Source organism: Trichosurus vulpecula, chromosome 7 (assembly GCF_011100635.1).
Source record: "Trichosurus vulpecula isolate mTriVul1 chromosome 7, mTriVul1.pri, whole genome shotgun sequence".
NCBI classification, from domain to species: domain Eukaryota; kingdom Metazoa; phylum Chordata; class Mammalia; order Diprotodontia; family Phalangeridae; genus Trichosurus; species Trichosurus vulpecula.
Window position 1 is genome coordinate 86,804,858 of NC_050579.1, and position 22,856 is coordinate 86,827,713.

At 38.9% G+C, this 22,856-nt stretch overlaps 1 protein-coding gene across 1 annotated transcript in view; it reads left to right on the top strand.

The window, feature by feature from the left end:
* The window catches only part of RNASET2 (ribonuclease T2), a 72,691-nt gene extending 58,404 nt beyond the window's left edge, over nt 1-14,287 (top strand). The window contains exons 11-13 of the mRNA XM_036768214.1: nt 4,982-5,027; nt 8,685-8,759; nt 12,959-14,287. Of these exons, the coding sequence (XP_036624109.1) occupies nt 4,982-5,027; nt 8,685-8,759; nt 12,959-13,159 (322 nt within the window). The 3' untranslated portion in view covers nt 13,160-14,287. The remainder of the gene's footprint in view (nt 1-4,981; nt 5,028-8,684; nt 8,760-12,958) is intronic.
* Nucleotides 14,288-22,856: the final 8,569 nt, after the last annotated feature.

Sequence of the window (22,856 nt, forward strand, 5' to 3'; positions counted from 1 at the left end):
TTACTACAGCTCATGTCATTTTCCATTTTTTCATCTCAAAAGCTACCAAGGTATATTTATTTAGTTAGTCCTTTGAAGGACATATGTTTCAAAGCAAGAATCAGAGGATCATGAATGAAGTATAAGACCCACAGTGCTTCATCCTGATCTTATATCTAACCTGCAACACCATTTCCTGGTACTGCAGTTGCCTCTTCAAAAAAACTGGCACCGCCATATTTGAAATCCTGCTTTGTATAATAAGAAGTAATTTATGCTGGCTTTCGCTTCCCAGAATAAAAGACTCAATGCAAACTGCCCTTCTCCAATGAAATGGTTGCATTCTAAAAATCTTTATAAATTGGGCATTTGGAACTCCATTTTCCATTTTCATTTATTTTCCATTATTTCTACTTTCCAGTGGAAATCATGTTATCAGTAAGGGTCTCAGTCCAGAAAAACTTCCAAGTGTAGCCTCGTTCTAATATTTATGTATTGTAAAACCTAAGCATCATTTATTTATTTATTTATTTTTAATTTCTTTTTTTTTTTTTATTTTTTGCTTTTTGGCAGGGCAGTTGGGGTTAAGTGACTTGCCCAAGGTCACACAGCTAGTACATGTGTCAAGTGTCTGAGGCCGGATTTGAACTCAGGTCCTCCTGACTCCAGGGCCTGACTCACTGTGCCACCTAGCTGCCCCCTAAGCATCATTTATAACCTTGTTTCTCCAGGAAAATGTGGTCCACATTCCAACTTGGAATGCTAATAACACATCTACTTTACACCTTCACCTCCCTTTGTTGCAGCCCCAAGTACAAGAAGGGATAGATCCTACTTGTCCAACCTATCTCTCTTCTCTCCCCACCCTCCCTTCTTTCAGGAAAAGGATGGTATTCTGCCTGAGTGTTTATGTCTGGATGTTCATATTTGGGGAGCTGTGGTAATAAATAAAGTGCTGTATTTTATCATAAATTCTACCAAAATGCATCTTATACCCTCCCAAATCCAATTACAGTTACTTTAGTATGTAATATACTTATTTGAAAAACATCTCTGTGCTTTTCTTTTGATATTTAGTTAAATAATGCCACCTTGCCTATCAGTTCAGTCAGTATTTGTTGAGTAGCCACTGTGGGCAGTGTCAGCAGCAAGGTGCCACAGTAAAAGATTTGAGGTCGGGTAGATTTGGGTTCAGATGTGACCTCAGAATTTTGCTAGCTCGCTGTGTGACCCTGGGCAAGTCACTTAAATTCTGTATTTCTCATTTTCCTCAACTGTAAAATGGGGATAATAATGGTACCTACCTCCCAAGGTTGTTGAAAGGATCAAATGAAATAAGAACTTGTAAACTTATTAGCACAGTACCTGCCACATAGTAGGAGCTTAATAAATGAATATTTCATTTGCTTCCTTCCTTCCTTCCTCCCTCCCTTCCTCCCTTCCCTTTCCTTTCTTCCTCCCTCCCTCTCTCCTTCCCTTCCTTACTTCCTCTCTCCTTCCCTCTCTCCCTCCCTCCCTTACTTCCTCCATCTCTCCCTCCCTCCCTCTCTTCCTTCCTTACTTTCTTCCTTCAAGTTAAAGTAGAAAGAGCTCTGGATTTGAAGTCAAAGTATTGAGGTTGGCATCCCAGCTTTGCTATTTATTATTTGTGTGATCTTGGGTGAATTACTTAACCTCTCTAGGCCTCAGTTTCTTCATTTGTTAATAAATGAGAGGGATTGGAGTAGATGACAAGGGCCTTATTCTGTATCAGTTACTATGGGAGAATAAAAATAAAATAGAGAACAGTTGCCTGCTGTCAGTAACCTTGCAAAATAATTGGTGTCCCATGATATCAGCTTATAAATAATCATTTACGTAGTATGCATGGCAACTTATGTTTAGAATGGAATGCAAATTATAATTTTATTTATTTTTATTCTATTGTGTACTTTTTGGAGGGAAGGGGAAACCTAAAAACATTCTTGTAGATTAAAGAGTTTTTTAAAAGCTTATTTCCAAAGTTGTCTTTTATGGAACCTCTCATCTACTGTAAAAGGCACCCTGCCCCTTTTGTATTCTAGCAAGTATAGTCACCTCTATCAATGTGAATCCCAGCTGTTACATGGCTTTTGATTAAGTTTAAATGGAATATCCATCTGTATGAAATTGGATGAAATATTCATTTATGGATGCTTTTATCTGGCAAGGGATTGGAACACATGCTTAGGGATCTGATGTAAGTTTATTCATCGTTTAAACAGATTTGAATCACATAAGTTAAATATGGTTGATTAGCAAAAGATTACTTCATATTATTCTCATTTGTCAGGGAATTGCTGTGACTAAGACAAGCTGTTTGAATTACAAATAGTCTAACAATGGCTGGTAAACCACAGTCTTCTCTCAAATATTTTAAAAACCATTTCACTATGATAAAAGCGTTTATAATGAAAGGAACTAAGAACCTTGCATGCTTGTCTGGGCTAGAAATGAGGGAAAAATAGAAGCATCAAGGGCTAAGAAGCCACTTGCATTTGCTGTGTCCCCTGCAAATCTGACAGTTGAGGACCAGCCTGGTCAGTTGAACTAAGGTCAAGGAGAGATTATTTATTTTTACTTGATTTCAAGAGGAGAGACCATCTCCTCCATCGTTTACATGCCCTCCTGCATTCAAAACTGAGATAAAGACAGGCAGAAAACAGAACAGGTGTCTGAGGGACCCTCACTTTACCCTAGGTCAGACTGTATCCGATGATGACAGAAAGAACAGTGCCTTCTTTCACTGTCCTGGCTTTAATACGGGCTATTAGGATAGCCAAGTAGAATTGTGTTTTTAGCCCTTAGGGAAGTGACCTTGTTATGAAATTACATTTATGACAGAAAGTACCAGAGATATAAAAACGTGGCTATAGCCTGCGTGTTTCACAGACTCTGATCCATTGTATACATGTTGGGTGATCAGAGAAGCACCATAACTCTGAGTCCATTAGATAACAGTGTTATAGATTTGGATCTGGAAAGGATGTAGATCAATTGGCTATCTGGGTCAGTCCCCTCATTTCACAGACGAGGAAACTGAAGAAAAGGGAGTTGTGACCATCCCCTGATCAGATCACACAACTAATGAATATCAGGGGCACGATTTGAACCTGGCTCTTCTCAACTCTTGGTGCGGCTCTCTAACCATTATACCACTCAAATGTAGCCTCTTCATTTTACAGATGGGGGATGAAAATAAGGCCCAGAGAAGGGAAGGGATTTGTCAAAGGTAACACAGCTAAATAGATTGCAGAGCCAAGATTCAAAACCAGGTCTTTAGACTCTAGCTTCAGTGTTCTTTCCTCTGCCATACTATCCTGTTTGTCTCAGAGTGACTGACTACCGGAAGTGATTGAGGTACTGTGGAAAATAAAGCTGTGTGGGTAAGGAGGAGATGGGTATACCTACCTATAGTCTCAGCTACTAGGGAGGCTGAGGCTGGTGGAACACTTGAGGGTAGGAATTTTGAGCTGTAGTGGAAAGAAAGGGAGGGAGAATAGAAGGAAGGAAGGGAAAGAGGGAGAGAGGAAGGGAGGATGGAGAGAGGAAGGAAGGAAAAGAAAGAGGGAGGAAGGAAAAGAAAACATAGCTATTAATATTTGCCTTTTTGTAAATAACTTCACATGACTACGAATATAAAATTCTTGTGTAGTCTTCATTCGTTTAAGGCATTCATGGTTAAATGACTTGGCCAGTCACATAGCTAATAAGCATCTGAGACTAGATTTAAACTCAGGTTCTCCTCACTCCAGGGTTGGCGCTCTGTCAGCTGCACCACCTAGCTATCCCAATATTTGTTAAACTTTATTGGTTGTGGGGGGATTCCACGAAGTGTGACACACAGTCCTCTTTCCTTGAGTATCTTTTACTCTAAGGGAATCAGACCTGCATACAGAGTGAACTAAGTGGGCAAAGCAGCACAGACAGTCAATGTCAAATGAGTGGCGCAGACAGTAAGTATTCATGGGGGGAGGTTGCAGAGGCACCCCTCTGGGCTGGAGTGGCCAGAGGAAGGCTTCATGGAAAATGTGCAAATTACTTTCTTTGGGATGATGAATCTGAGAAATCAATGAAACAGTCCATGGTTGACTACCTCCATAGTCCAGGGAAGAAATTAATTATATGGTGTTTTAATAAGATTTCTTAGAACAGGCTAAAACCTACTGCTTTGGAAAATATTTCAAGACTGAAGGTACTTCAACCATTGACCAAATGAGGTTGTCTTAAATAAATCTTAAATTGCAAATAATTTCTTCTGCACTTTTAAAGGTTTTGTTTCTTCATAAAGGTCTTGTTCACTTCATAAAGTGATTTCAAAGAAAAAGTAATCCCATTCACAGCTGGGTGGGTGCAGTGGATAGAGCTCCAGCCTTGGTTCAAATTTGGCCTCAGATACTAGCTGACTGACCCTGGGCAAGTCACTTAACCTTGTTTGCCTCAGTTTCTCCATCTGTAAAATGAGCTAGAGAAGGAAATGACAAACCCCTCCAGTATCTTTGCCAAGAAAACCCCAGATGGGGTCTTGAAGAATCGGACACAGGACTGAAACAACTCAACAACAGTCCCATTAAGAGCATTTATTTGTGTAGGATTGAGTCAGTAAACATTTATGAAGGGCCTACTATGTGCCAAGCATTATGCAAAGCACTAGGGATACAAAGAAAGGCAAAAACCAGTCTCATTGTCTAGCAGAATGCTAGATCTGGAGTCAGGCCCTAGGCGTGCATCAGGGCCCAACTACTTGCTACTTCTGTGACCACGGAAAACCCATTTTATGTCTTCAGGCCTCAGTTTCCTCAGTTATAATATGTCTTGGATTAGATTATCCCTACTATATCTATTATATCTTCTAGCCCTAATTCTTATGATCTATTTTAGACTGTTTTTATTTGTATGTCTTGCAGATATTTTGATTAAACAAAAGAAAATGTATCTGAATTTTAAAGATGTGTAGCACTGTCGTTTTGTTTTTGTTTTTTAGTGTGCTCCTGAAGTTGGGGATAGAGCCATCTATCTCATACTACCAGGTGAGTTTCTGACTTTTAAGCTTCATAGTTAACTAACACGCCAAGTAAGGAGACCAACGGCCCCGAAAACCATGTCAGCCTTAACCAAGCAAGAATTGTGTTTTCTGAGCTGTTCCTCTCAAACCAGCCTTTATCTCCTCTTAGGTTTACATGCAGATTTTCATTTTTAGTGCTTCTTTTCCAGTGGATGCTGAATACAAAATCAAGACTGTCTAAATGATTCAGTGATTACAAACATTTAACTCCTAGGGTTTCGCTGGCTTAGATGGAAAGACTCTGACAGTTATTTAGCTTTGTGAAATGAGTCAGCTCTTTTGGCTTTATTTCTAGTGGTTGCCTTCCAATTTATAACTACATTCCACTCCAGTACAATCCAGCAAGTAATTAGCAAGTGCCTTCCATGTGCAAGACGTCATGCTAGGTGCTGGGGATGCAAAATAGAAAACAGTCCTTCTTACTTTCTATTGGAGGGATTCCAGTTGACATTCTCAGTCCAGTGAAAAACAAAAGAAGTGCGGTTGTCCTTTAAATGATTCTGTCTGGGTATTGCTGATTGTGATCTTTACAAGACTTTCCACTATGATCTGTACCTGTGTCCAGAACCTGGAGACACCATCACCATAACCATCATCATCATCATCATCATCGCAGCTAACATCTATACAAGGCTTATTGTGTGCTAGGCAGTGTGCCAAGCATTTTAGAATTCTAATCTCATTTGAGCCTCACAACAACCCTGGGAGGTAGGTGCTATTATCCCCGTTTTACAGATGAGGAAACTGAGGCAAACAGCTTAAGTAACAAATCTTCAGTGAGTTAATTGATAAGCATTTATTAAATACCTACGTAGCAGGCATTGAGAGAGATGATGGGGACAGAAAGACAAAAGTGAAAGTCCATTCCATCAAGTAATTTACATATGCAAAATAAATATATGTTAAAATAAGTACCAGGCATTTTTGAGGGAGACGCTAAGAGCTAGGGGTGGGAGGGAAGAAAGCCAGGAAAGGTCTGGTAGAGGAAGTGGTGTTTGAGCTGAGCTTTGAAGATAACTTCATTCTCAGAGGCAGAAGTAAGAAAGGAGTGTATTTCAAGGAAAGGAGGTAACCTGTGCAAAAAATTAGAAGCAAGAGATCAAATAGGGGGATGAATATAGGTGTGGGTGGGTATGTGGGGGCATGGGTGTGGAACAGCCGGAAGGCCATTTTAGCTGAATAGGCAAGTGGATGAAGGGGAAATGATATCTAATAAGGCTGAAAAAGTAGGATGGTGCCAAGTGGTGAAGGACCTTAAAGTCTAGATAGAGGAGTTTGTGTGAGATCCTACAGGTAATAGGCAGCCAGAACAGCATCCCGAGCAAGGTAGCAACATGGTCAGATGTGTGCTATAGAATGATCCCCTTGGCAGATCAGTGGAAGATCAATTCCCTGGCAGGGGGAACCCAATTAGGGAGTTATTTCAGTAGTCCAGGAGAGAGGTGATGTGGGCCTGACCTAGCAAGGGGGTTGTTTGAGTAGAGAGAAGGGAGTGGATAAAATTGACAAGACTGGATGATTGATTGGATTTGTGGGATCATAGGATCATAGCTGCAGAACTAGAAAAGAACCCAAAGGCCATTGAGTCCAGCCCTCTTATGTTATAGATGAGGAAACAGGCTCAGAAATTTTAAGTGATTTGATCAAGGTGATACAGGGAGTAAGGAGCAAAGATGGGATTTGAAGATACAAGGTGTGTGAGCGTGTGTGTGTGTGCGTGCGTGCGTGTGTGTGTGTGTGTGTGTGTGTGTAGGCTGAAAGTTCAACACAAGTTAACAGAGGGACATGGCATCCAAAAAAAAAAGTGATTTTAGGCTGCATTAAGAGAGAGGCACGGTATCCAGAATGAAGGAAGTAATGCTGCTGTTTTACTACACTCTGGTCAAGCCACATTTTGAGTACTATATTAAGATTTGAGCACCAAAATATAGTATTGTTTGAAAGAGCTAGGGCTGTTTAGCCAGGAGAAGATTTTGGGAGTCCTTGATACGTATCTTCAAATATTTGAAAAGCTTGTCGTGCTGAAAAGGGATTAGATTTATTTTGCTTGGTCCTTGAGGATAAAACTAGAAACAAAACCTGCTGATAGGTTGATTCGGGCTTGATATGAGGAAAAACTCCCTACTGGCTAGATCTGGTGGGCTGCCCCAAATGCAGTAGCATCTCATTCACTCTGAGTTGTACAGCAGAGGCCTGTGGTGATAATGTTTCAGAGGGGATGTTTGTTCATGTGCATCCTGGATTAGCTAGTCTCTAAAGTCCTCACCACCTTTGATATTCCCTGACTCTGCAGTTAGGAGGTTAGGATGCCAGAAATATGGGAGGAAGGGAAGAGAGCTTGTAGGAATGAGAGAGGCTTCCTGGTTGTAGGGTGGGGGAAAAGGAGGCAACGGAAGCAGAATTAGCAGCAATGATTTGTGGCAGAGCAGCAGGATGGGCTTGAGGAAAGAGTGAGAAACTGAACTTGTGAGACTTTTCTGGGAAGACAAGTCCCTGATACATTGATCCTTGGGACAGTGATGGTTGAGGATGTAAATACTTTCCCTTCTAGAATCCCTTTAATTTCTTTGCCTTCCTCTTTCCTCATCATAACCAGGCAGCTTGGTGGCACAGTGGATAGAGTACTTGGTCTCAGGAAGAAGCTGAGGTCAAAATCAGCCCCATACTAACTGTGTAACCTTGGAAAGGTCACGTTACCTCTGTTTGCCTCAATTTTATCATCTGTAAAACAGGTATAATAACAACGCCTACCACTCAGAGTTGTTGCGAAGATCAATTGAAATAATATTTTAATAGTGTTTCGCGCAGTGCCTAGCACGTAGTGGGCACTATATAAATTCTAGTTGTCTTTGTTAGAAGTTATGGTCAAGTGTAATTGTTCTCTCTCCTTGGCCTGCTATCTCCCACCTCTGTGCGCTTGTCTGGCATACACTTCTTCATTGCCACTTGTCAAAAAGCCTTCCCCTCCTTGGAGGGTCAGCTGAAGTACCACCCACTCCATGTGTGTTTCCCTAATACTCCTCACTAAGTGTTTTTTTTTCTATCCTTATGTTTTTCCTAAAGTACAAGATCTCTCCTTTACTTTACTCACATTCTGGGTCATATTATACTTGGAACAAAGGTTTGAGGTTGATCACATTTAGTGCATTTTCCTTACTCACTCTCATCATGCCAGATTCTAAGGAAAAAAGGAATATGTTCTGATATTTCCACATCAATTGCTAAAATGGCAAGATCTCTCATTAATAAATCAAGCAACCAAGCCATTCAGCCTCAGTTTATTAAATCCTCCTAAAAGACACAGTAACGACACTTAGATGGTGAGAGAGTCTAGTAAAGCTGGTATTTATCTGTGTTCTTTTTTGATCAAAGAAACTGTGGTTCATTTTCCCTTTTGTAAGCTAAGCAGCAAGCACAGTTCTAGGCACATGGTAGACACTTTAATAAACAGTAATTGATTTGAGATGAAGGTCTGTTTATCCTGTCATTGATGATAATTGTATGTATGTCTCATAGACATGCAATTCATGCTACAGTATGATGAGGAATTTCAGAGTCAAATCGGTCTGAATCCAAAGAATGTAAATAGTTACATTAACTCTAATGATTTATTTAATTTCAGCTTGCAGACATTAAGAATGCCCTTACAAGCGTGTATGGAGTAATACCAAAAATTCAGTGCCTTCCACCAGAACAGGTAGAATATGTTGTTTTTTCCTCTTTTTCATCTCTACAATGGAAAACCATGTTGACTCTTTCGTTGAGCTACATAACACTCCTTTGGAGACTAAAGAACATTAAGCCATATTTTTTTCAGCTTAGTCACTCCTGTAAAGTTCTCAGGAACAGAGGAGTGGGGGTGGGGTGGGGTGTATGTTTTAAAAAAGTAATTTCTCTTCCCCTACTATGCTGGTGAAAAGTTTCATTAGTCTCTTCTCCCACTCAGAAGGATATAGAACTCCTTAAAGAAGGGTTGGAATGGGAGAACCATCAACCAGGGATCAACCCTAGTCATTGGAAGACATCTGCAGTTTTAAGCTGCTAAACTTTTAATTTTAACCTTTAATTCTTAGACATTAGAGGAATGAAAGTGACAATTGATAAGTTGCAAATAGTACTTTTTCCCCCACAGTTGTGTGGTTTTCAGTTTTGCTATGTCTCTGAGACAGATGTACCCTCTCATCTGGGTTAGGAAGTTTTGGTTTCCCACAGGAACTGAACTAAGACAAGCTGTTATATAAAATTGACACCACTAAACCATAATACATTTGTTTTTAAATGTTTTCAAAACTGATTCTATTGACATCTTTTGGTTTTATATTGCCTTAATTTTCCCTTACTTTAAATATCTAGTAAGTAGATTATTTCTATTCTATTTCAACCTAAGTTACTGAAGTTTTAAAATACAAAAATATTTTCCAAAAACCTCCTACATTCTGTATTAAGATGATAAATAATGGCTTGAGGAAACAAGGTTCTCCTTTTTAATGGCAATAATTGCTTAAAACACATGTAGCAACAGTTGCCATGCAGGTCTATAGTTTTGTACTTTTAAAAGTAGTTTCACGTATGTTATTACTTTTTAGCTTCCTGGAAGGAAGGGCAAATATAATTGTCCTGATTTTATTGATGAAGAAACAGATTTGCAGAAATTAAGTCCATGGTCCAAGGTCTCACTGATAAGTTAATGAAAATGGAATTAGAATCTTTTCCAATTCCTGGCCCGGCATATTATTCCCCCTCTCATATATCTATATCTATATAATTTCACAGTATATAAATATATTGTGTGTATGTACTATATATGGATATACTAATATATATACATACATTGATATATTTGTATATACTGATACATTTGTATTACTTATGCATATAGGTATATATTGATATATATTAGTTTATACTGGTATATGTTCTATATAGTATATAGAGCTGTAACTGGGACTTATTATACTTTGGGACCTGAACTGCACCTGAAGCTAGGGTACCTGAAAAGGCTTCCTTAATTGATGATTCTGGACAGAGAAAGATTCCAGCATAACAGCACAGGGCTGCTCCTGTTCAGGGTATAAAAAGGGGAAGGACAGTGGCGAAAGAGCACCCCACCCCGACTTCTGGGAGGGAGCTTACAATTTTGTCTCTTTCCCCCCACAGCTAGGCACTAAGTTCTGTTGTTTCTCTTCCCAAGGATGTTCTGCAAATTTGACAAATTAAGTCCATGGCCCAAGGCCTCACTGATAAGTCAAAGTGAAAATAGAATCTTTGAGGTTCCCCTTCCTGGGTATGATTGTGGGCATTACCTTTTTTAGAGGTTAAGATGACAAAGGTCTTTAGTAGGATAAAAAAAGAATTCTCCTAAGTCAAGAATACCATTTATGATCAAAGAAAGAGAAGTTCCTTAGTGGATATGATTTGCTAAGCATCTCCTTCTAATGTGTGAAGTAAGTCAAATAACAAGTGCTTTTGCATTTGATTTTTAAAAGCTTTCATTTTAGAAGGGGGAGTGGTTTGATGGTGGGTTTAATATCTTTTCTTCCTCATAAATATTACATGGCATCAAACTAGAATCCTGATTTCCCAAGTAATTTGAGTAGTAAATATTTCACGAAGGGCTTGTTTGGCTACATGGTCTTGCATATCATATGTCCAAGAAAAAAAAATTGTATGTGTGTCTGTGTGTTTCTGTGCCTAGCTGAATGTATTTATGTGCATATAAACTTTACTTTTTTGTGATAAGATTTTAATGAACCAGAAAAATAAAAATTTAGTTCAATTCAAAATATGGCTTTGGTGCTTCAACTTTTGTATTTATTCAAAAAAAGGCCAACATCTGCACTCTAACCTCACCCCCCAAACCATTGGCTGCCTTCTGGTGATGAGCCTCTCTCCACTTGCCCAGGGTAGTCCTTGAAGGTCAGGCACCATATTGATAGATGTTCTTCCAGCTTGATTTAGGACCTGCCCAGATTCTTTGCAGGTATAACTTTGGACGCATCAGGATGAGGCTTTAGTGGATGATCTCTACACATTTTACAACCAAGTAGTAATAGTAAAAAATGAAGAGGATTTGTCATTAGCGAGATGTAGGTTCTACTTCTGGTTCTGCCACCAAGTAGCTGAATAATTTGGGAATGTCAGTCAGTAAACATTTACTGTGTTTACTATGTGCCAGGCCCTGTGCTAAGTGCTGGAGAGACAAGAAGAAGCAAAGGACAGCTCCTGCCCTCGAGGTGTCCACAATCTAATGAGAGAGACAAAAAGCAAATAAATTTGTACAAATAAACTATATACAGGATAAATAAGAAATAGGCACTAGAAGTAATAGGGGTTGGGAAAGACTTTGTGTAGAAGATGGGATTTTCTTTAGAAGGTAGCCAGGGATAGGCAGAGATGAGAAGAGAGAAAGAATTCCAGGCATGGGGACAGTTAGAGAAAAGGCTCAGAGATAAAGAGATAGAGTGTCTTGTTCCTGGAAGAGTGAGGAGGGTCACTGAATCAAAGAGAGTAAAGTATAAGAAGATTAGAAAGGTAAGGGGAGCCTAGGTTATGAAGGGCATTGAATGCCAAACAGAGGGTTTTATATTTGATCCTGGAGGCGATAGGGAGCCACTGGAGTTTACTGAGTAGGGAGGTGACCTGAGTTTTAGGAAGATCACTTTGGTGGCCGAATGGGGTATGAATTGGAGTGGGGAGAGACTCGAGCCAGCAGGCTATTGCATTAATCCCAGCTTGAGGTGATGAAGATCTGCAGAGGAGACGTTGCAAAGAGGAGATAAGCAAAGCGTGGCAACATGCTGGTTATGGGAGGATAAGAGGCTGACTTCTAGATGGTGAACGTGGGAGAATGGTGGTGTCCTCTACCGTAATTGGGAAGGGAGGACAGAGGAAAGGCATAGAGGGGAAAACAACGAGTTCTGATGTGGACGTACTGAGTTTACAAACTGTCTACTGGATGTGCAGTTTGAGGATGTCAGAAAGGCAGGTGGCATTGCGAGAGTAGAGGTCAGCAAAATTTGGAGCAGGATAGGTAGATTTGAGGATCATCTGCCTACAGATAGTAATTAAGTCCATGGGAGATGCTGAGATCACCAAATGAAGTTGTATAGAGGGAGGAGAAAAGAGGGCCTGAGACCTAAAACCTCTGGAGGAAGATCCATCAAGGGAGACTGAGCAGGAACAATCTGATAAGGAGAACCAGGGCAGAGTGGTGTCCCAAAAAAACCTAGAGGGAAGAGAGTGTCAGGGAGAAGAGGGTGATTAACGGTATATGTTAGGCTAAAGAGAGGTCACGAAGAATGAGGATTGAGAAAAGGCCATTGGTCAGTGGGGTATAGAAATCTGTCTTGCCCTACAGGAAAGTAAGGGGGAAGGGAATGGGGGGGTGGTGATAGAAGGGAGGGCAGACAGGGGGAAGGGGTAAACAGAATGTATGCCATCTTGGGGTGGGGGAGAGGGGAGAGATGGGGAGAAAATTTGGAACTCAAAATCTTGTGGAAATGAAAGTTGAAAACTGAAAATAAATTAATTAATTGTTAAAAAAAAGGCCGTTGAATTTGTCAGTGAAGAGGTCATTGGTAACTCTGGAAATCACTTAGCCACTTGGCGTCTATTTCCTCACCTTGAAAATCAAGTAATCGAACTGCATAATCTTTAAGGTCTCCTTCAGGTCTAACATTCGTGGGATCATAGATTTAGAAGTGGAAGGGATGTTATACAACCATGAAGGATCACACAGTTATTAAGTGTTCAAACCAGATCATTCTGCTTCCAAGTCCAGTGACCTCTCCACTGTACCATGCTGCTTCTAGGGATTCCATATGATTTTTTGGGGGAGGGAGGGGAAGAAAAACAAGGACATGTTTTCTGAAAAGAAATTTTTTTTTTAATTTCTAGGAAGAAGAAGTACAAACTCTTGGTCAAATTGAATTCTGTTTCACCAAAGACCTACATTTGAGAAATTGTACTGAGCCAGAGGTATACTCCCCCTTCCTGCAAGATGCTTTGTTGACTGATGAGACTTACATGAGTCATGGGCTCTCTGTCTGTGAAGATGGCCCAGTTTTCTATCCCCCTTCAGAAAAGATGTACCGTTGATATCTGGATGATCGGAAATACATTGTGTCAGATGGCCTGTGTTTGGGGAAGCAAGAAACTTTCACGAAACAGTTCAAATACGTGTTTACTTTTTAAAATTTAATTTTGGTAGATATTTGCAATGTTTTATAAAAGTAGTAGAGAAGAAAGGGTACATCACAAATCTAAAAAGCTAGGGTTTTTTTTGTATTTTTGTTTTTAAATAAAGTGTGCAGAGTTTGTTTTCTAAACAAGAAGAATTGTTAAGGAAACAAAAAAGGTTTGTAAATCTTAGTAATTTGTTTTTAACATTTGCTATATGATGACTTGTACAATTCATAGGGAATATGTGCTCCTCCCGTGGTGGATGGTGCCTTTGGATGTCTGGAGTCTCTTCCTGCCTGTGCATGATAGAAGGACCACAATGTAGGTACCCAGGCCAATTTCTCAGATAGAATGTTGGGGTACCAACATTGTTCTACGTGACTTGTGATCAACATTTGTTGTTCCATGACTTACACCAAGGAGTAAATATTTCAGAGTCTTTTCACTTTACCTATTTTCTCTTGTCAAAGCAACCTGTATAACATACTTTATTCTCACCAGTTCTCCTTGCTAGAGAAGAGAATACTGAGGTAGAGGGTATTTCTTCTTCCTTTCTCCACTCAGAAGTAATATAGATGCCAAAAAACAAACAAGCCTTTTTTACCAGAAGAGAATAGAACACTTCATATTACTTTAGTTTGTGATTTTTTTTAAAGGTTGCATTACTGGAAAAGTAAATAATTCAGTTTGGTCATTAATTAAGGTGACATTTCTCTCTCTGAAAGTAATTAGGGCACAATGGAGGACTTGGGCACATTGACAAGTAGGGTAAAATATTGTGACCAAAATATAGTTCCAAAATGTGGCACTTCTATTATTTTGGATCCTCTATCCAGCAGGAATTATTACACATCATCTTTATTTGGTTTCACAATAACATAGTGTTCTTGTTAATGACCCCAAACACTCCAGGCTACAAATAGATATCTGCAGTGTGAGAGACTGTACCCACTGTGTGCTGATTTCATTTTGTAAAAATGGGGATTTCCAATGATCTGTGAAATCATCTGCTTTCCCATGCTTTATTAAAAGTATCATTTTACACTGGTGTGTCCTTCCTCATTTCTCTACCCTTATTAATCCTTTCATATTTAGAGAGGTTTTGTGAACTAATAATGCAAAGGACTAAATTAGATTACTGTTAACAGGTTTTGTTTTGTATTTTTTAAAGCTTATTAAATTTCAGGATCCTAAAGGAGGTAATCTTGAGTTATGGTTCTCAGTGTTTTATTTATGTTGCCTGTGAATTGGTAAGTATTATTACCTATTCTCCAATGGTGAATGGTGCCTTTGGATATCTGGAGTCTCTTCCTGCCTGTGCATGATAGAAGGACCATAATGTAGGTACCCCAGGCTAACTTCTCAGATGGAATGTTGGATTACCAACAGGTATTACCAACCAACAGGTATTAATATTCTATAGCCTTTAAAACTTGGCAGTCTGTACTTCATCAGAGCATATCTTATGTGTACTACTTTTCCCATGAAATGGATCATAATAAATTCAAGTTTAGGCTTTGTCCTGGCTCATTTTAGCAAGCACATGTCAAAGAGCAGGAGATATAAAGTCAAAAATGAAAGGAAGAAAGTTCCCTACCTTCAAGAAGGCTTCATGCTTTTGGTTGAAGGTTTCGACTGTCTAGTATCACCTTGCCCTATTTGTTTAAACCTTGAACAGGTGGGATTTGTTTGAGCTCATCTTCTTTCTGTTTCTTATCTCTTTATTGAGAGTGTTAGCTAGCTTGGTTCTCTCTAACTAGAGAATACTCATAAATTCCAGCATCCTTCCAAGAAGTCCCAGTCAAAGGGATGCTGAACAAGAGAGAATTTTCATTTTGAATATAAGTTTAATCCTGGAGCAGGGGAATCTTTGTTCTTTGCTAAATGATAGAGAAGAGAGCATTTCTGAATGTGAGCTTTCTCTGTAACTGCATCACGCTCATTTTCAAGCAAGGGAAGGATTACTGTTTGTAATTAGTGTCATTTTGGAAGTTTTTGAAAACAGGGTTTAAAGATGATAACACTTGGCTTTCACACACAGTAAAGGATCAATAATTGTTGGATCACGAAAATTAGAAGAGACCTTCCTTAGAGGCCATCTAGGCCAGCTCATTTATCAAGTGATGAAACTGAGGTTCAGAAAATTAAATGGCATACTCAGGGTCACACAGATAGCAGCCAAGCCAGGATTTGAACACAGGTTCTAAAATCCCAATTAAATACTTTTTGCCCTGCCTTATGGTACACCTAGTGAATGAATGAAGGAAAGCCCCTCTATTATTCTGCATCTTCAGAATTTAACTTTGCAGTGGCATATAGCAGAATGACTACCAGGTTAACCATCACTATTTTAAATTCTAGGCCTAGATGTGTGAGCTTGGGAAAATTGCCCTCCCTGGGCTTTAATTTTCTGATCTGTAAAATGAAGAAGTTGAGCTGAATTATAGGATCATAGATTTAGAGCTGGAAAGGACCTTAGAGATTGGGTCTGGCCTTTTCATTATATATGTGTGTGTGTATATATATGTATGTGTGTATATACATACATATATATATATATACATGAGGAAAATAAGGACCCACAATGTAGTAAGGAGAAGTGGAATTTAAACTCAGGCTCTCTGAGTCTGAATCTAATGTATATTCCCTGACAATATTCCCTTCTAGTTTTGACAATCTGTGCTTTTGGCTAATATGGGGCAGACAGGTGGTACAGTGGCTGGAGTGCCAACCCTGGAGTCAGGAAGACCTGAATTCAAATCCAGCCTTGGACACTAGCTTCCTGACTCTGGGCAAGTCACTTAACCCCAATTGCCCTGCCTTCCCCCTTCCAAAAAAAAAAAAAAAAACCAAACCAAAACCAAATTCACTTAGATCTTCTCTGTAGCCATTGGGAGCTTTATTGATGCAAAAGCAGTATGGGTTTCCTAGCAAGAAAGCTAAGTGAGACCAGTATTGGGGGAGTTATATAGAGGTTTCAGAATGATGATGTAGTTTTAGAGGTTTTTATGGGGGTTGGAGATTAGGGACAGGATGAGGAAGATGGATGACAATAGGAGACACAAGATAAGGGAGATGGGAAATTTGGTGACCCAGGGTGGGGGGAGACAAGGAATTTTATGTTCCAGGATATGGTATTTCAAGATAAGGGGAAGAGACCTTAGGACACTTTCAGGTTAGAGAATAAACTGGCTGCTTCACAAAGTACTGGAAAAGCAGCTCCTTAACCCTTAGGACACTGTTTGTATCCTCATCAATAAGATCTACCCTTTGTACAGTGCTTTAAGGTTTGCAGAATGTTTTATATGTATAATCTCATTTTATTTCCATAAGCTTAGGAAGTAATAATTATCCCCATTTTACAGATGAGAAAACTGAGAGAAGTTAAGAGACTCGCCCAGAGTCCTACAGCTAGTATTTGAACTTGGGTCTTCTGGACTCCCAAATCTGTCAATAATCCATTATACCACCTAGCTACCTCATGTAAAAGTGGAAAGGGAGCTATAGTTCACTGACTGAAAAGTTAGTAAAGCTTTAGCTCCAAGTTCCAGGTGAAGAATCTCATTCCCATCATCTTCATTGTTTATTAACCTTACCTACTTTAGCTCCTTCCTTCCTTCCTTCCTCCCTTCTTTCCTCAGCTATTACCCTGCCTGTTTGTTTCACAGTATTCTCCCATTGTCTGCCAACTCAGTGTATTGGTTCATTCTGCAGCACAGACGATTTATATTTATGTTTTGGGGAAGGTCGAAAATGCAGATTTCTTTTTCAAGAGACTGGCTTTATGGATCTCATTAATTGTTTCTGCTGAGCTGGAGGTGGAACTCTGTGTCCCCTGAGTAGAGCCTTTCTCAGCAAGGCGCTGATATCTCCTGGAGCTATTTAAAAGTGGAGATGATTATCATTTCATTCTAATTGTTTTGCAAATAAACAGTGCCCTAGACTAGAATCTTATCTCCATTATCTTAGGGAGAGTGTAGCAGTTTAGGGAAACTAGATTCCCATTTATCCTATAGCTAAGATACCTAGGTAATTAAGGAAAACAGAATCTGTTTTGGCATATTTGTATAAACTCTAGTGGTCTAACTGAGGGTAAATAATTAGAATAACCTTGCTTATATAATCTTCAAAAAAAGTCAGATGGTGCATGACTTTTGATCCAGCAATACCACTGCTAGGTCTATATCCTAAAGACATCCAAAAAAAGGGAAAAGGACCTATATGTACAAAAATATTTATAGCAGCTCTTTGTATGGTGGCTAAGAATTGGAAATTGAAGGGATGTCCATCAATTGGGGAATGGCTAAACAAGCTGTGGTATGTGATTGTGATGGAATATTATTGTGCTATAAGAAATGGCAAGCAGGATGATTTCAGAAAAACCTGGAAAGACTTACATGAACTGATGCATAGTGAAGTAACCAGAACCAGGAGAATGTTGTACATAGTAACAGCAATATTATTCGATGAAGAAATGTGAATGACTTAGCTATTCTCAGCAATACAATGATCCAAACCAATCCCAAAAGTCTAATGATGAAGCATACTATCTGCCTCCAGAGAAAGAACTTATATCGTTCAAATATAGACTGAAACATGCTATTTTAACTTTCTTTCATTTTTTCTTTTATTTAAGTCTTACAAAATAACTAATATGGAGATATTCATAATTGCACATGTATAACTTGTATCTGATAGCTTACCGTCTCAGGGAGGGGAAGGAAGGATAGAATTTGGAACTCAAAGTTTTAAATAAATTTTGTTTTAAAAGAAGCGTCAGATGCTCATAGAGCTCTTACTAGGTGCAAAGCACTGTCTTGGGCTTCTTGGAAGAATTTTTTTAAAAGTATAGGACATGTCTTCTACCCTCAATGAACCAAAAATCTAGTTCAGAAGATTGATCGATTTCATTCAAAAAGCATTTATTAAACATTTGCTGCATTCCAGGCAGAACCATATGCAACAGGTAGCGTTACATGAATAGTAGATAAGTGAGCCCTAAGTCACAGCCTCAGACACATGTTGGTTGTGTGACCCTGGGCAAGTCACTTAACTTTTCAGTGTCCTAAGGAAGTCTTAGTCTAAGACTGTTCATTTCAGAGCAGGACCCAATCTGCACTGATAGAGGGAGTTTTGTCATCCACAATTCTCTAAAGAAATGAAATCACAAGTTCACTCAAAGGAAATTTTAAAAGTTCCAGGCACAGTGTTGAATTATGGGAACTATAAAATCAAAAATTAAAAAAGCTTATGTCTTTCTGAGGGAAAACAATGTGGATGTAGGTAAATAAGTACGAAATATATTCAATATGAACACAAAATTATGGAGTGGGAACAGTATTTATAATTGTGGAGGAGCAGGACAGATCATTTTTTCAGAGGTGGCATTTGGGCTGTCTTGCAAAAAGTTGGAGATTTCTTTTTTAAAAAAATTTAATAGTATTTTATTTTTTCTAATTACATGTAAAGACAATTTTCAACATTCATATTTTGGAAAGATGTGCAATCATATAAGACATTCCACAGTAGTCATGTTGTGAAAGAAGAAACAGAACAAAAGGAAAAAAAAACCACGGGAGAAAAACAAAAAAAGTGAAAATAATATGCTTTGTTCTGCATTCCATTGGTTATTTCTCTGGATGTGGATAGCATTTTCCATAATGAGTCTTTTGGAATTGTCTTGAATTATTGTATTGCTGAGAAGAGCTAACTCAATCATAGTTGATCATCACACAATGTTATTTTTGCTGGGTACAATGTTCTCCTGGTTCTGCTCACTTCTCTAAGCATCAGTTCATGTAAGTCTTCCCAGGTTCTTTTTGAAATCCACCTGCTCATCATTTCTTATACCACAATAGTATTCCATTATATTCATATACCACACTTGTTCAGCCATTCCCTCCTTGGTGGGCATCCCTTCAATTTCCAATTCTTTGCCACCGTGAAAAGAGAAAAGCTGGAGATTTCTAAGTGGTGAGGTGATCAGGGAGAGCATCCTAGCCCTGGAGTGCAAAAGAAGGAGAGCAAGGGCTGAAATACTGAGTCACTTTGACTGGAATGTAGAGTGCTGGATGTGTTGTACAGGTAGAAATGCCAAGACTTGGCAACTGACTGGGATGGGCAGGAGGGAATGAAGGAGAGAAAAGAGTTGAGAATGACCCCCAAGATTGTAAAGCTATGTAAGTAGAAGGATTATATGAAGATTAGGAAGAGGGTTGAATTTAGGGAAGGGGTTTCTTAACTTTTTTGGTGTCATGGATCCCTTTGGCAGTCTGGAGAAGCCTATGGACCTCCACTCAAAATAATGTTTTTAAATGCATGCAATAAAATACGTAAAGTTGCAAAGGAAACCCATTTTATTAAAATATGATTACTACAACTGTGTCTTTATAGCTATATATATATATATCTACATATGTATGTCTATTATCTATCCACCAAGTTCACAGACCCTAGTTTAAGGACTCCTGGTATAGGAAAAAGATGAGTACTGATAGCAATAAAATAGTAATTCAGGGCAAAAATATGAATAATCATTCAAAAGGAGCACATGATTAATAACACAATGATGGTTTAGGAAAAGCAAAAACTATTAATCTCTAGGAGTTCAGAGAACTTAGTCGTCCCCCCCCCCAATTTTTTTAGTAGCTAGTGGCCAGTCTACTAAAGTTACATGGCCAATATGCAGTAGGACATGGATTCAAAACCCATACTCTCCACTACTGCTAAGGTGTTCCTTATTAAAATCTATCTTCTCTTATGGTAATTAAACAGGTGGGATTTTGGTCAGTTACTGTGAAATGGGTAGGGCTGTAATACGGGGAAATATTCCAGAGGAGCTGGATTCATATTCAGGTTCTGCCATTTATTACCTGTGTAACCTTGAGCAAATTTTGACCTATTTACAGCTCAGATTTTTCATCCCTTAAAAAAGAAGTGTTTGGACTGGTTGACCTCTGAGGTCTCTTCTCGTTGTAAATCTGTGATTCTATAATTAAAGCAAAGAGAACAGATATTGGGAAATGGAAACCCAAGCCTATAAACCAATTTGGCTAGAACAGAGAAGGCTCTCAGGAATAAGCAATTTTTGCATTTTGCGTTTTTGTTTCATGTGTTGCCGTGGCCGAAAGATGTCATTACTAAGTCGAGTGTCCAGGCTGTTGATGACTTATTTACCTCTAAATACTTAGCTAGGTTGGTACTTGGAAAAGTAACGTGGTCTGTTCCCATGGCCATACTTACATATTCTGGTAAAAGCTAGAAAGCAATTCTTCAGCCCCTTCCACCTACACTCTTACATTAAGCAAAGGAAGTAATAAGCACTATTAGTTGTTCCACTGCCTAACGTGGATTATCAAAGAACAATGTAGTTGAGACTACTAATCCACTGTGTTGAGTGTAAGGCCACAGAAAAAGAGAAATATCTCTTAATATTTGCTTCCATTTTGTGAAACGGTTGGGAAAAGGATTTAATCCAGGGCCCCATGAGTATTTGAGCACTGCATTGTAAATAAATGCTTGAAATTCAATTATAATAGTTTTATTCCGTACTGAAGCCTGATGAAAAACATGAACATGAAAGCAAGGAAGCCACTTTCTTCATGAGTAATGGCCAGCTCATAAATTGAAATTAGTGAAATATTATCCCAGTCAGTGCTTCAAAAGAATTGTAATTCCATTCTATGCTTTAATAGATACTCTTCATGAGCTGATGTGGTCAAAAAATCATAACTTCATAGACAACCTTCTGGGGATGGGCCTCTCGAAAGCTGGTGAGACTGGTCCTTATTTGGTAGATGTCTCTGGAACTATATTGGAAGATTTTCCAGCTAGTTGGAACCTCTCAGATCTTGTGATCCTCAAATATAACTTTCTAGAGCCTAGGGTCACCATAGTTGACATAATGAGGTATCAGAATAGGGTTTCACTTATACTAAGGTAATATAATAAATTACTTGGCAATGCTAGTGGAATAAACTACATTTTCCATAGAAGAGAATGTATCTAGGATTTTTTAAAATATAAGCAAATTGTTCTTTGACTAGCAATGATAAATACTATAATTTCATGTAATTTTTTGACAGTCATTCTCTCTGAGTGACTGTAATGAGTCTCCCATTTATCTTATAGACAAAGTAAAAATTACTATATCGTGTTCAAAAGATATTAGGTTATTAGCATGTTAAGATGTGTGAAGGAAAGATCTGTTAAGTGCCTTATTGACTTTAAGCTGAAATGTCTTCAATACTTCAGACTTATGAAGTATTAATAATACTCTTTGACACTTTTTGTTCAAGGATCGAGCTTCACAGCATAACTTTTGTCCATTCATCCTCAGATGCTGAGGGAGGAAAGAGTGGAAGACCTTTTTTTGTCAACAAATTTAGGAAAGACATTCAGGGATGGTTCAGTTACTATACATAAATGCCAATTGTCAAGCAAGTCAATGTCTAACTGATGCCAAGTACCTACATAACAAATTGGAAAATTCTATCAACCACACTGCTGTTTCTAAGTATCCAGAAGCTTGGCATTGTGTAAACTAATTACCTAGGATATCTGACTTTTTCAGTTTTCATCTGAATTTTTTAGCATCACGTAGGCACAGAGAGACACAGAGTCTCTTGGATGACATGCCAGTAAGCTACTCACCAGACAGGTCCTAACATCTCTCATAAACAGAAGCTTTCTGGGAATTCATAGACATTGTCTTTTTGATGTAGGTGGTTGACAGGGTGGAACCACCATACTTGGAACCACCATATGTTGTTGGTATATTGAAGGTAGCACAGTAGAAGAATTCATTGTTTGCCTGTCTTCAAAGACAAGCTTAGTGGCACAATAGATAGTACTAGAGGCTTGGTTTCAGGAAGACCAGAGTTCGAATCCAACCTCAGATTGTGTGACCCTGGGCAAGTCACTTAACCTCTGCCTCAGTTCCCTCAACTGTAAAATGGGGTTGATAATAGCATCCAATCCTTAGGGTTGTTGGGAGGATCCAATGAGATATTTGTAAAGTGCCTGGCACATAGTTAATGCTTGGTAAATGCTCATTTCATTTCGTCCTTTAACACGTCTACTTTCATTCCCATGTAAAAAGAGTGGATACCAATGTATACATATGTTTCCAAACCTGTGACTTCATTGGTAAAGGGAATTCTGGGTGAGAAACCTTATCTACCAGTGGAGATAAACAGTTGTTCTGCAATTTATAGTCAATAAAAGCTTCCTGGGACAGCTAGATGGCACAGTGGATGGGAGCGCTGGGCCTGGAGTCAGAGAAACTCATCTTCCTGAGTTAAAATCTGGCCTCAGATACTAGTTGTGCGACTCTGGGCAAGTCACTTAACCCTGTTTGCCTCAGTTTCTTCATCTGCAAAATAAGCTGGAGAAGAAAATGGCAAGCCACTCTAGTATCTTTGCCAAGAAAACCCCAAATAGGGTCATGAAGTCAGACTGGACATGAGTAAAATGACTAGACAACAACAAAAAAGTTACCTGGTGCACGAAGAGTTTAAGTGATTTGCCCAGGACCATGCAACTGACAGGATTCAAACTCAGAACTTCTGTCTCTAAGGTCAGGTCTCTATACACTGCTCTCTTGCCTCTCCAC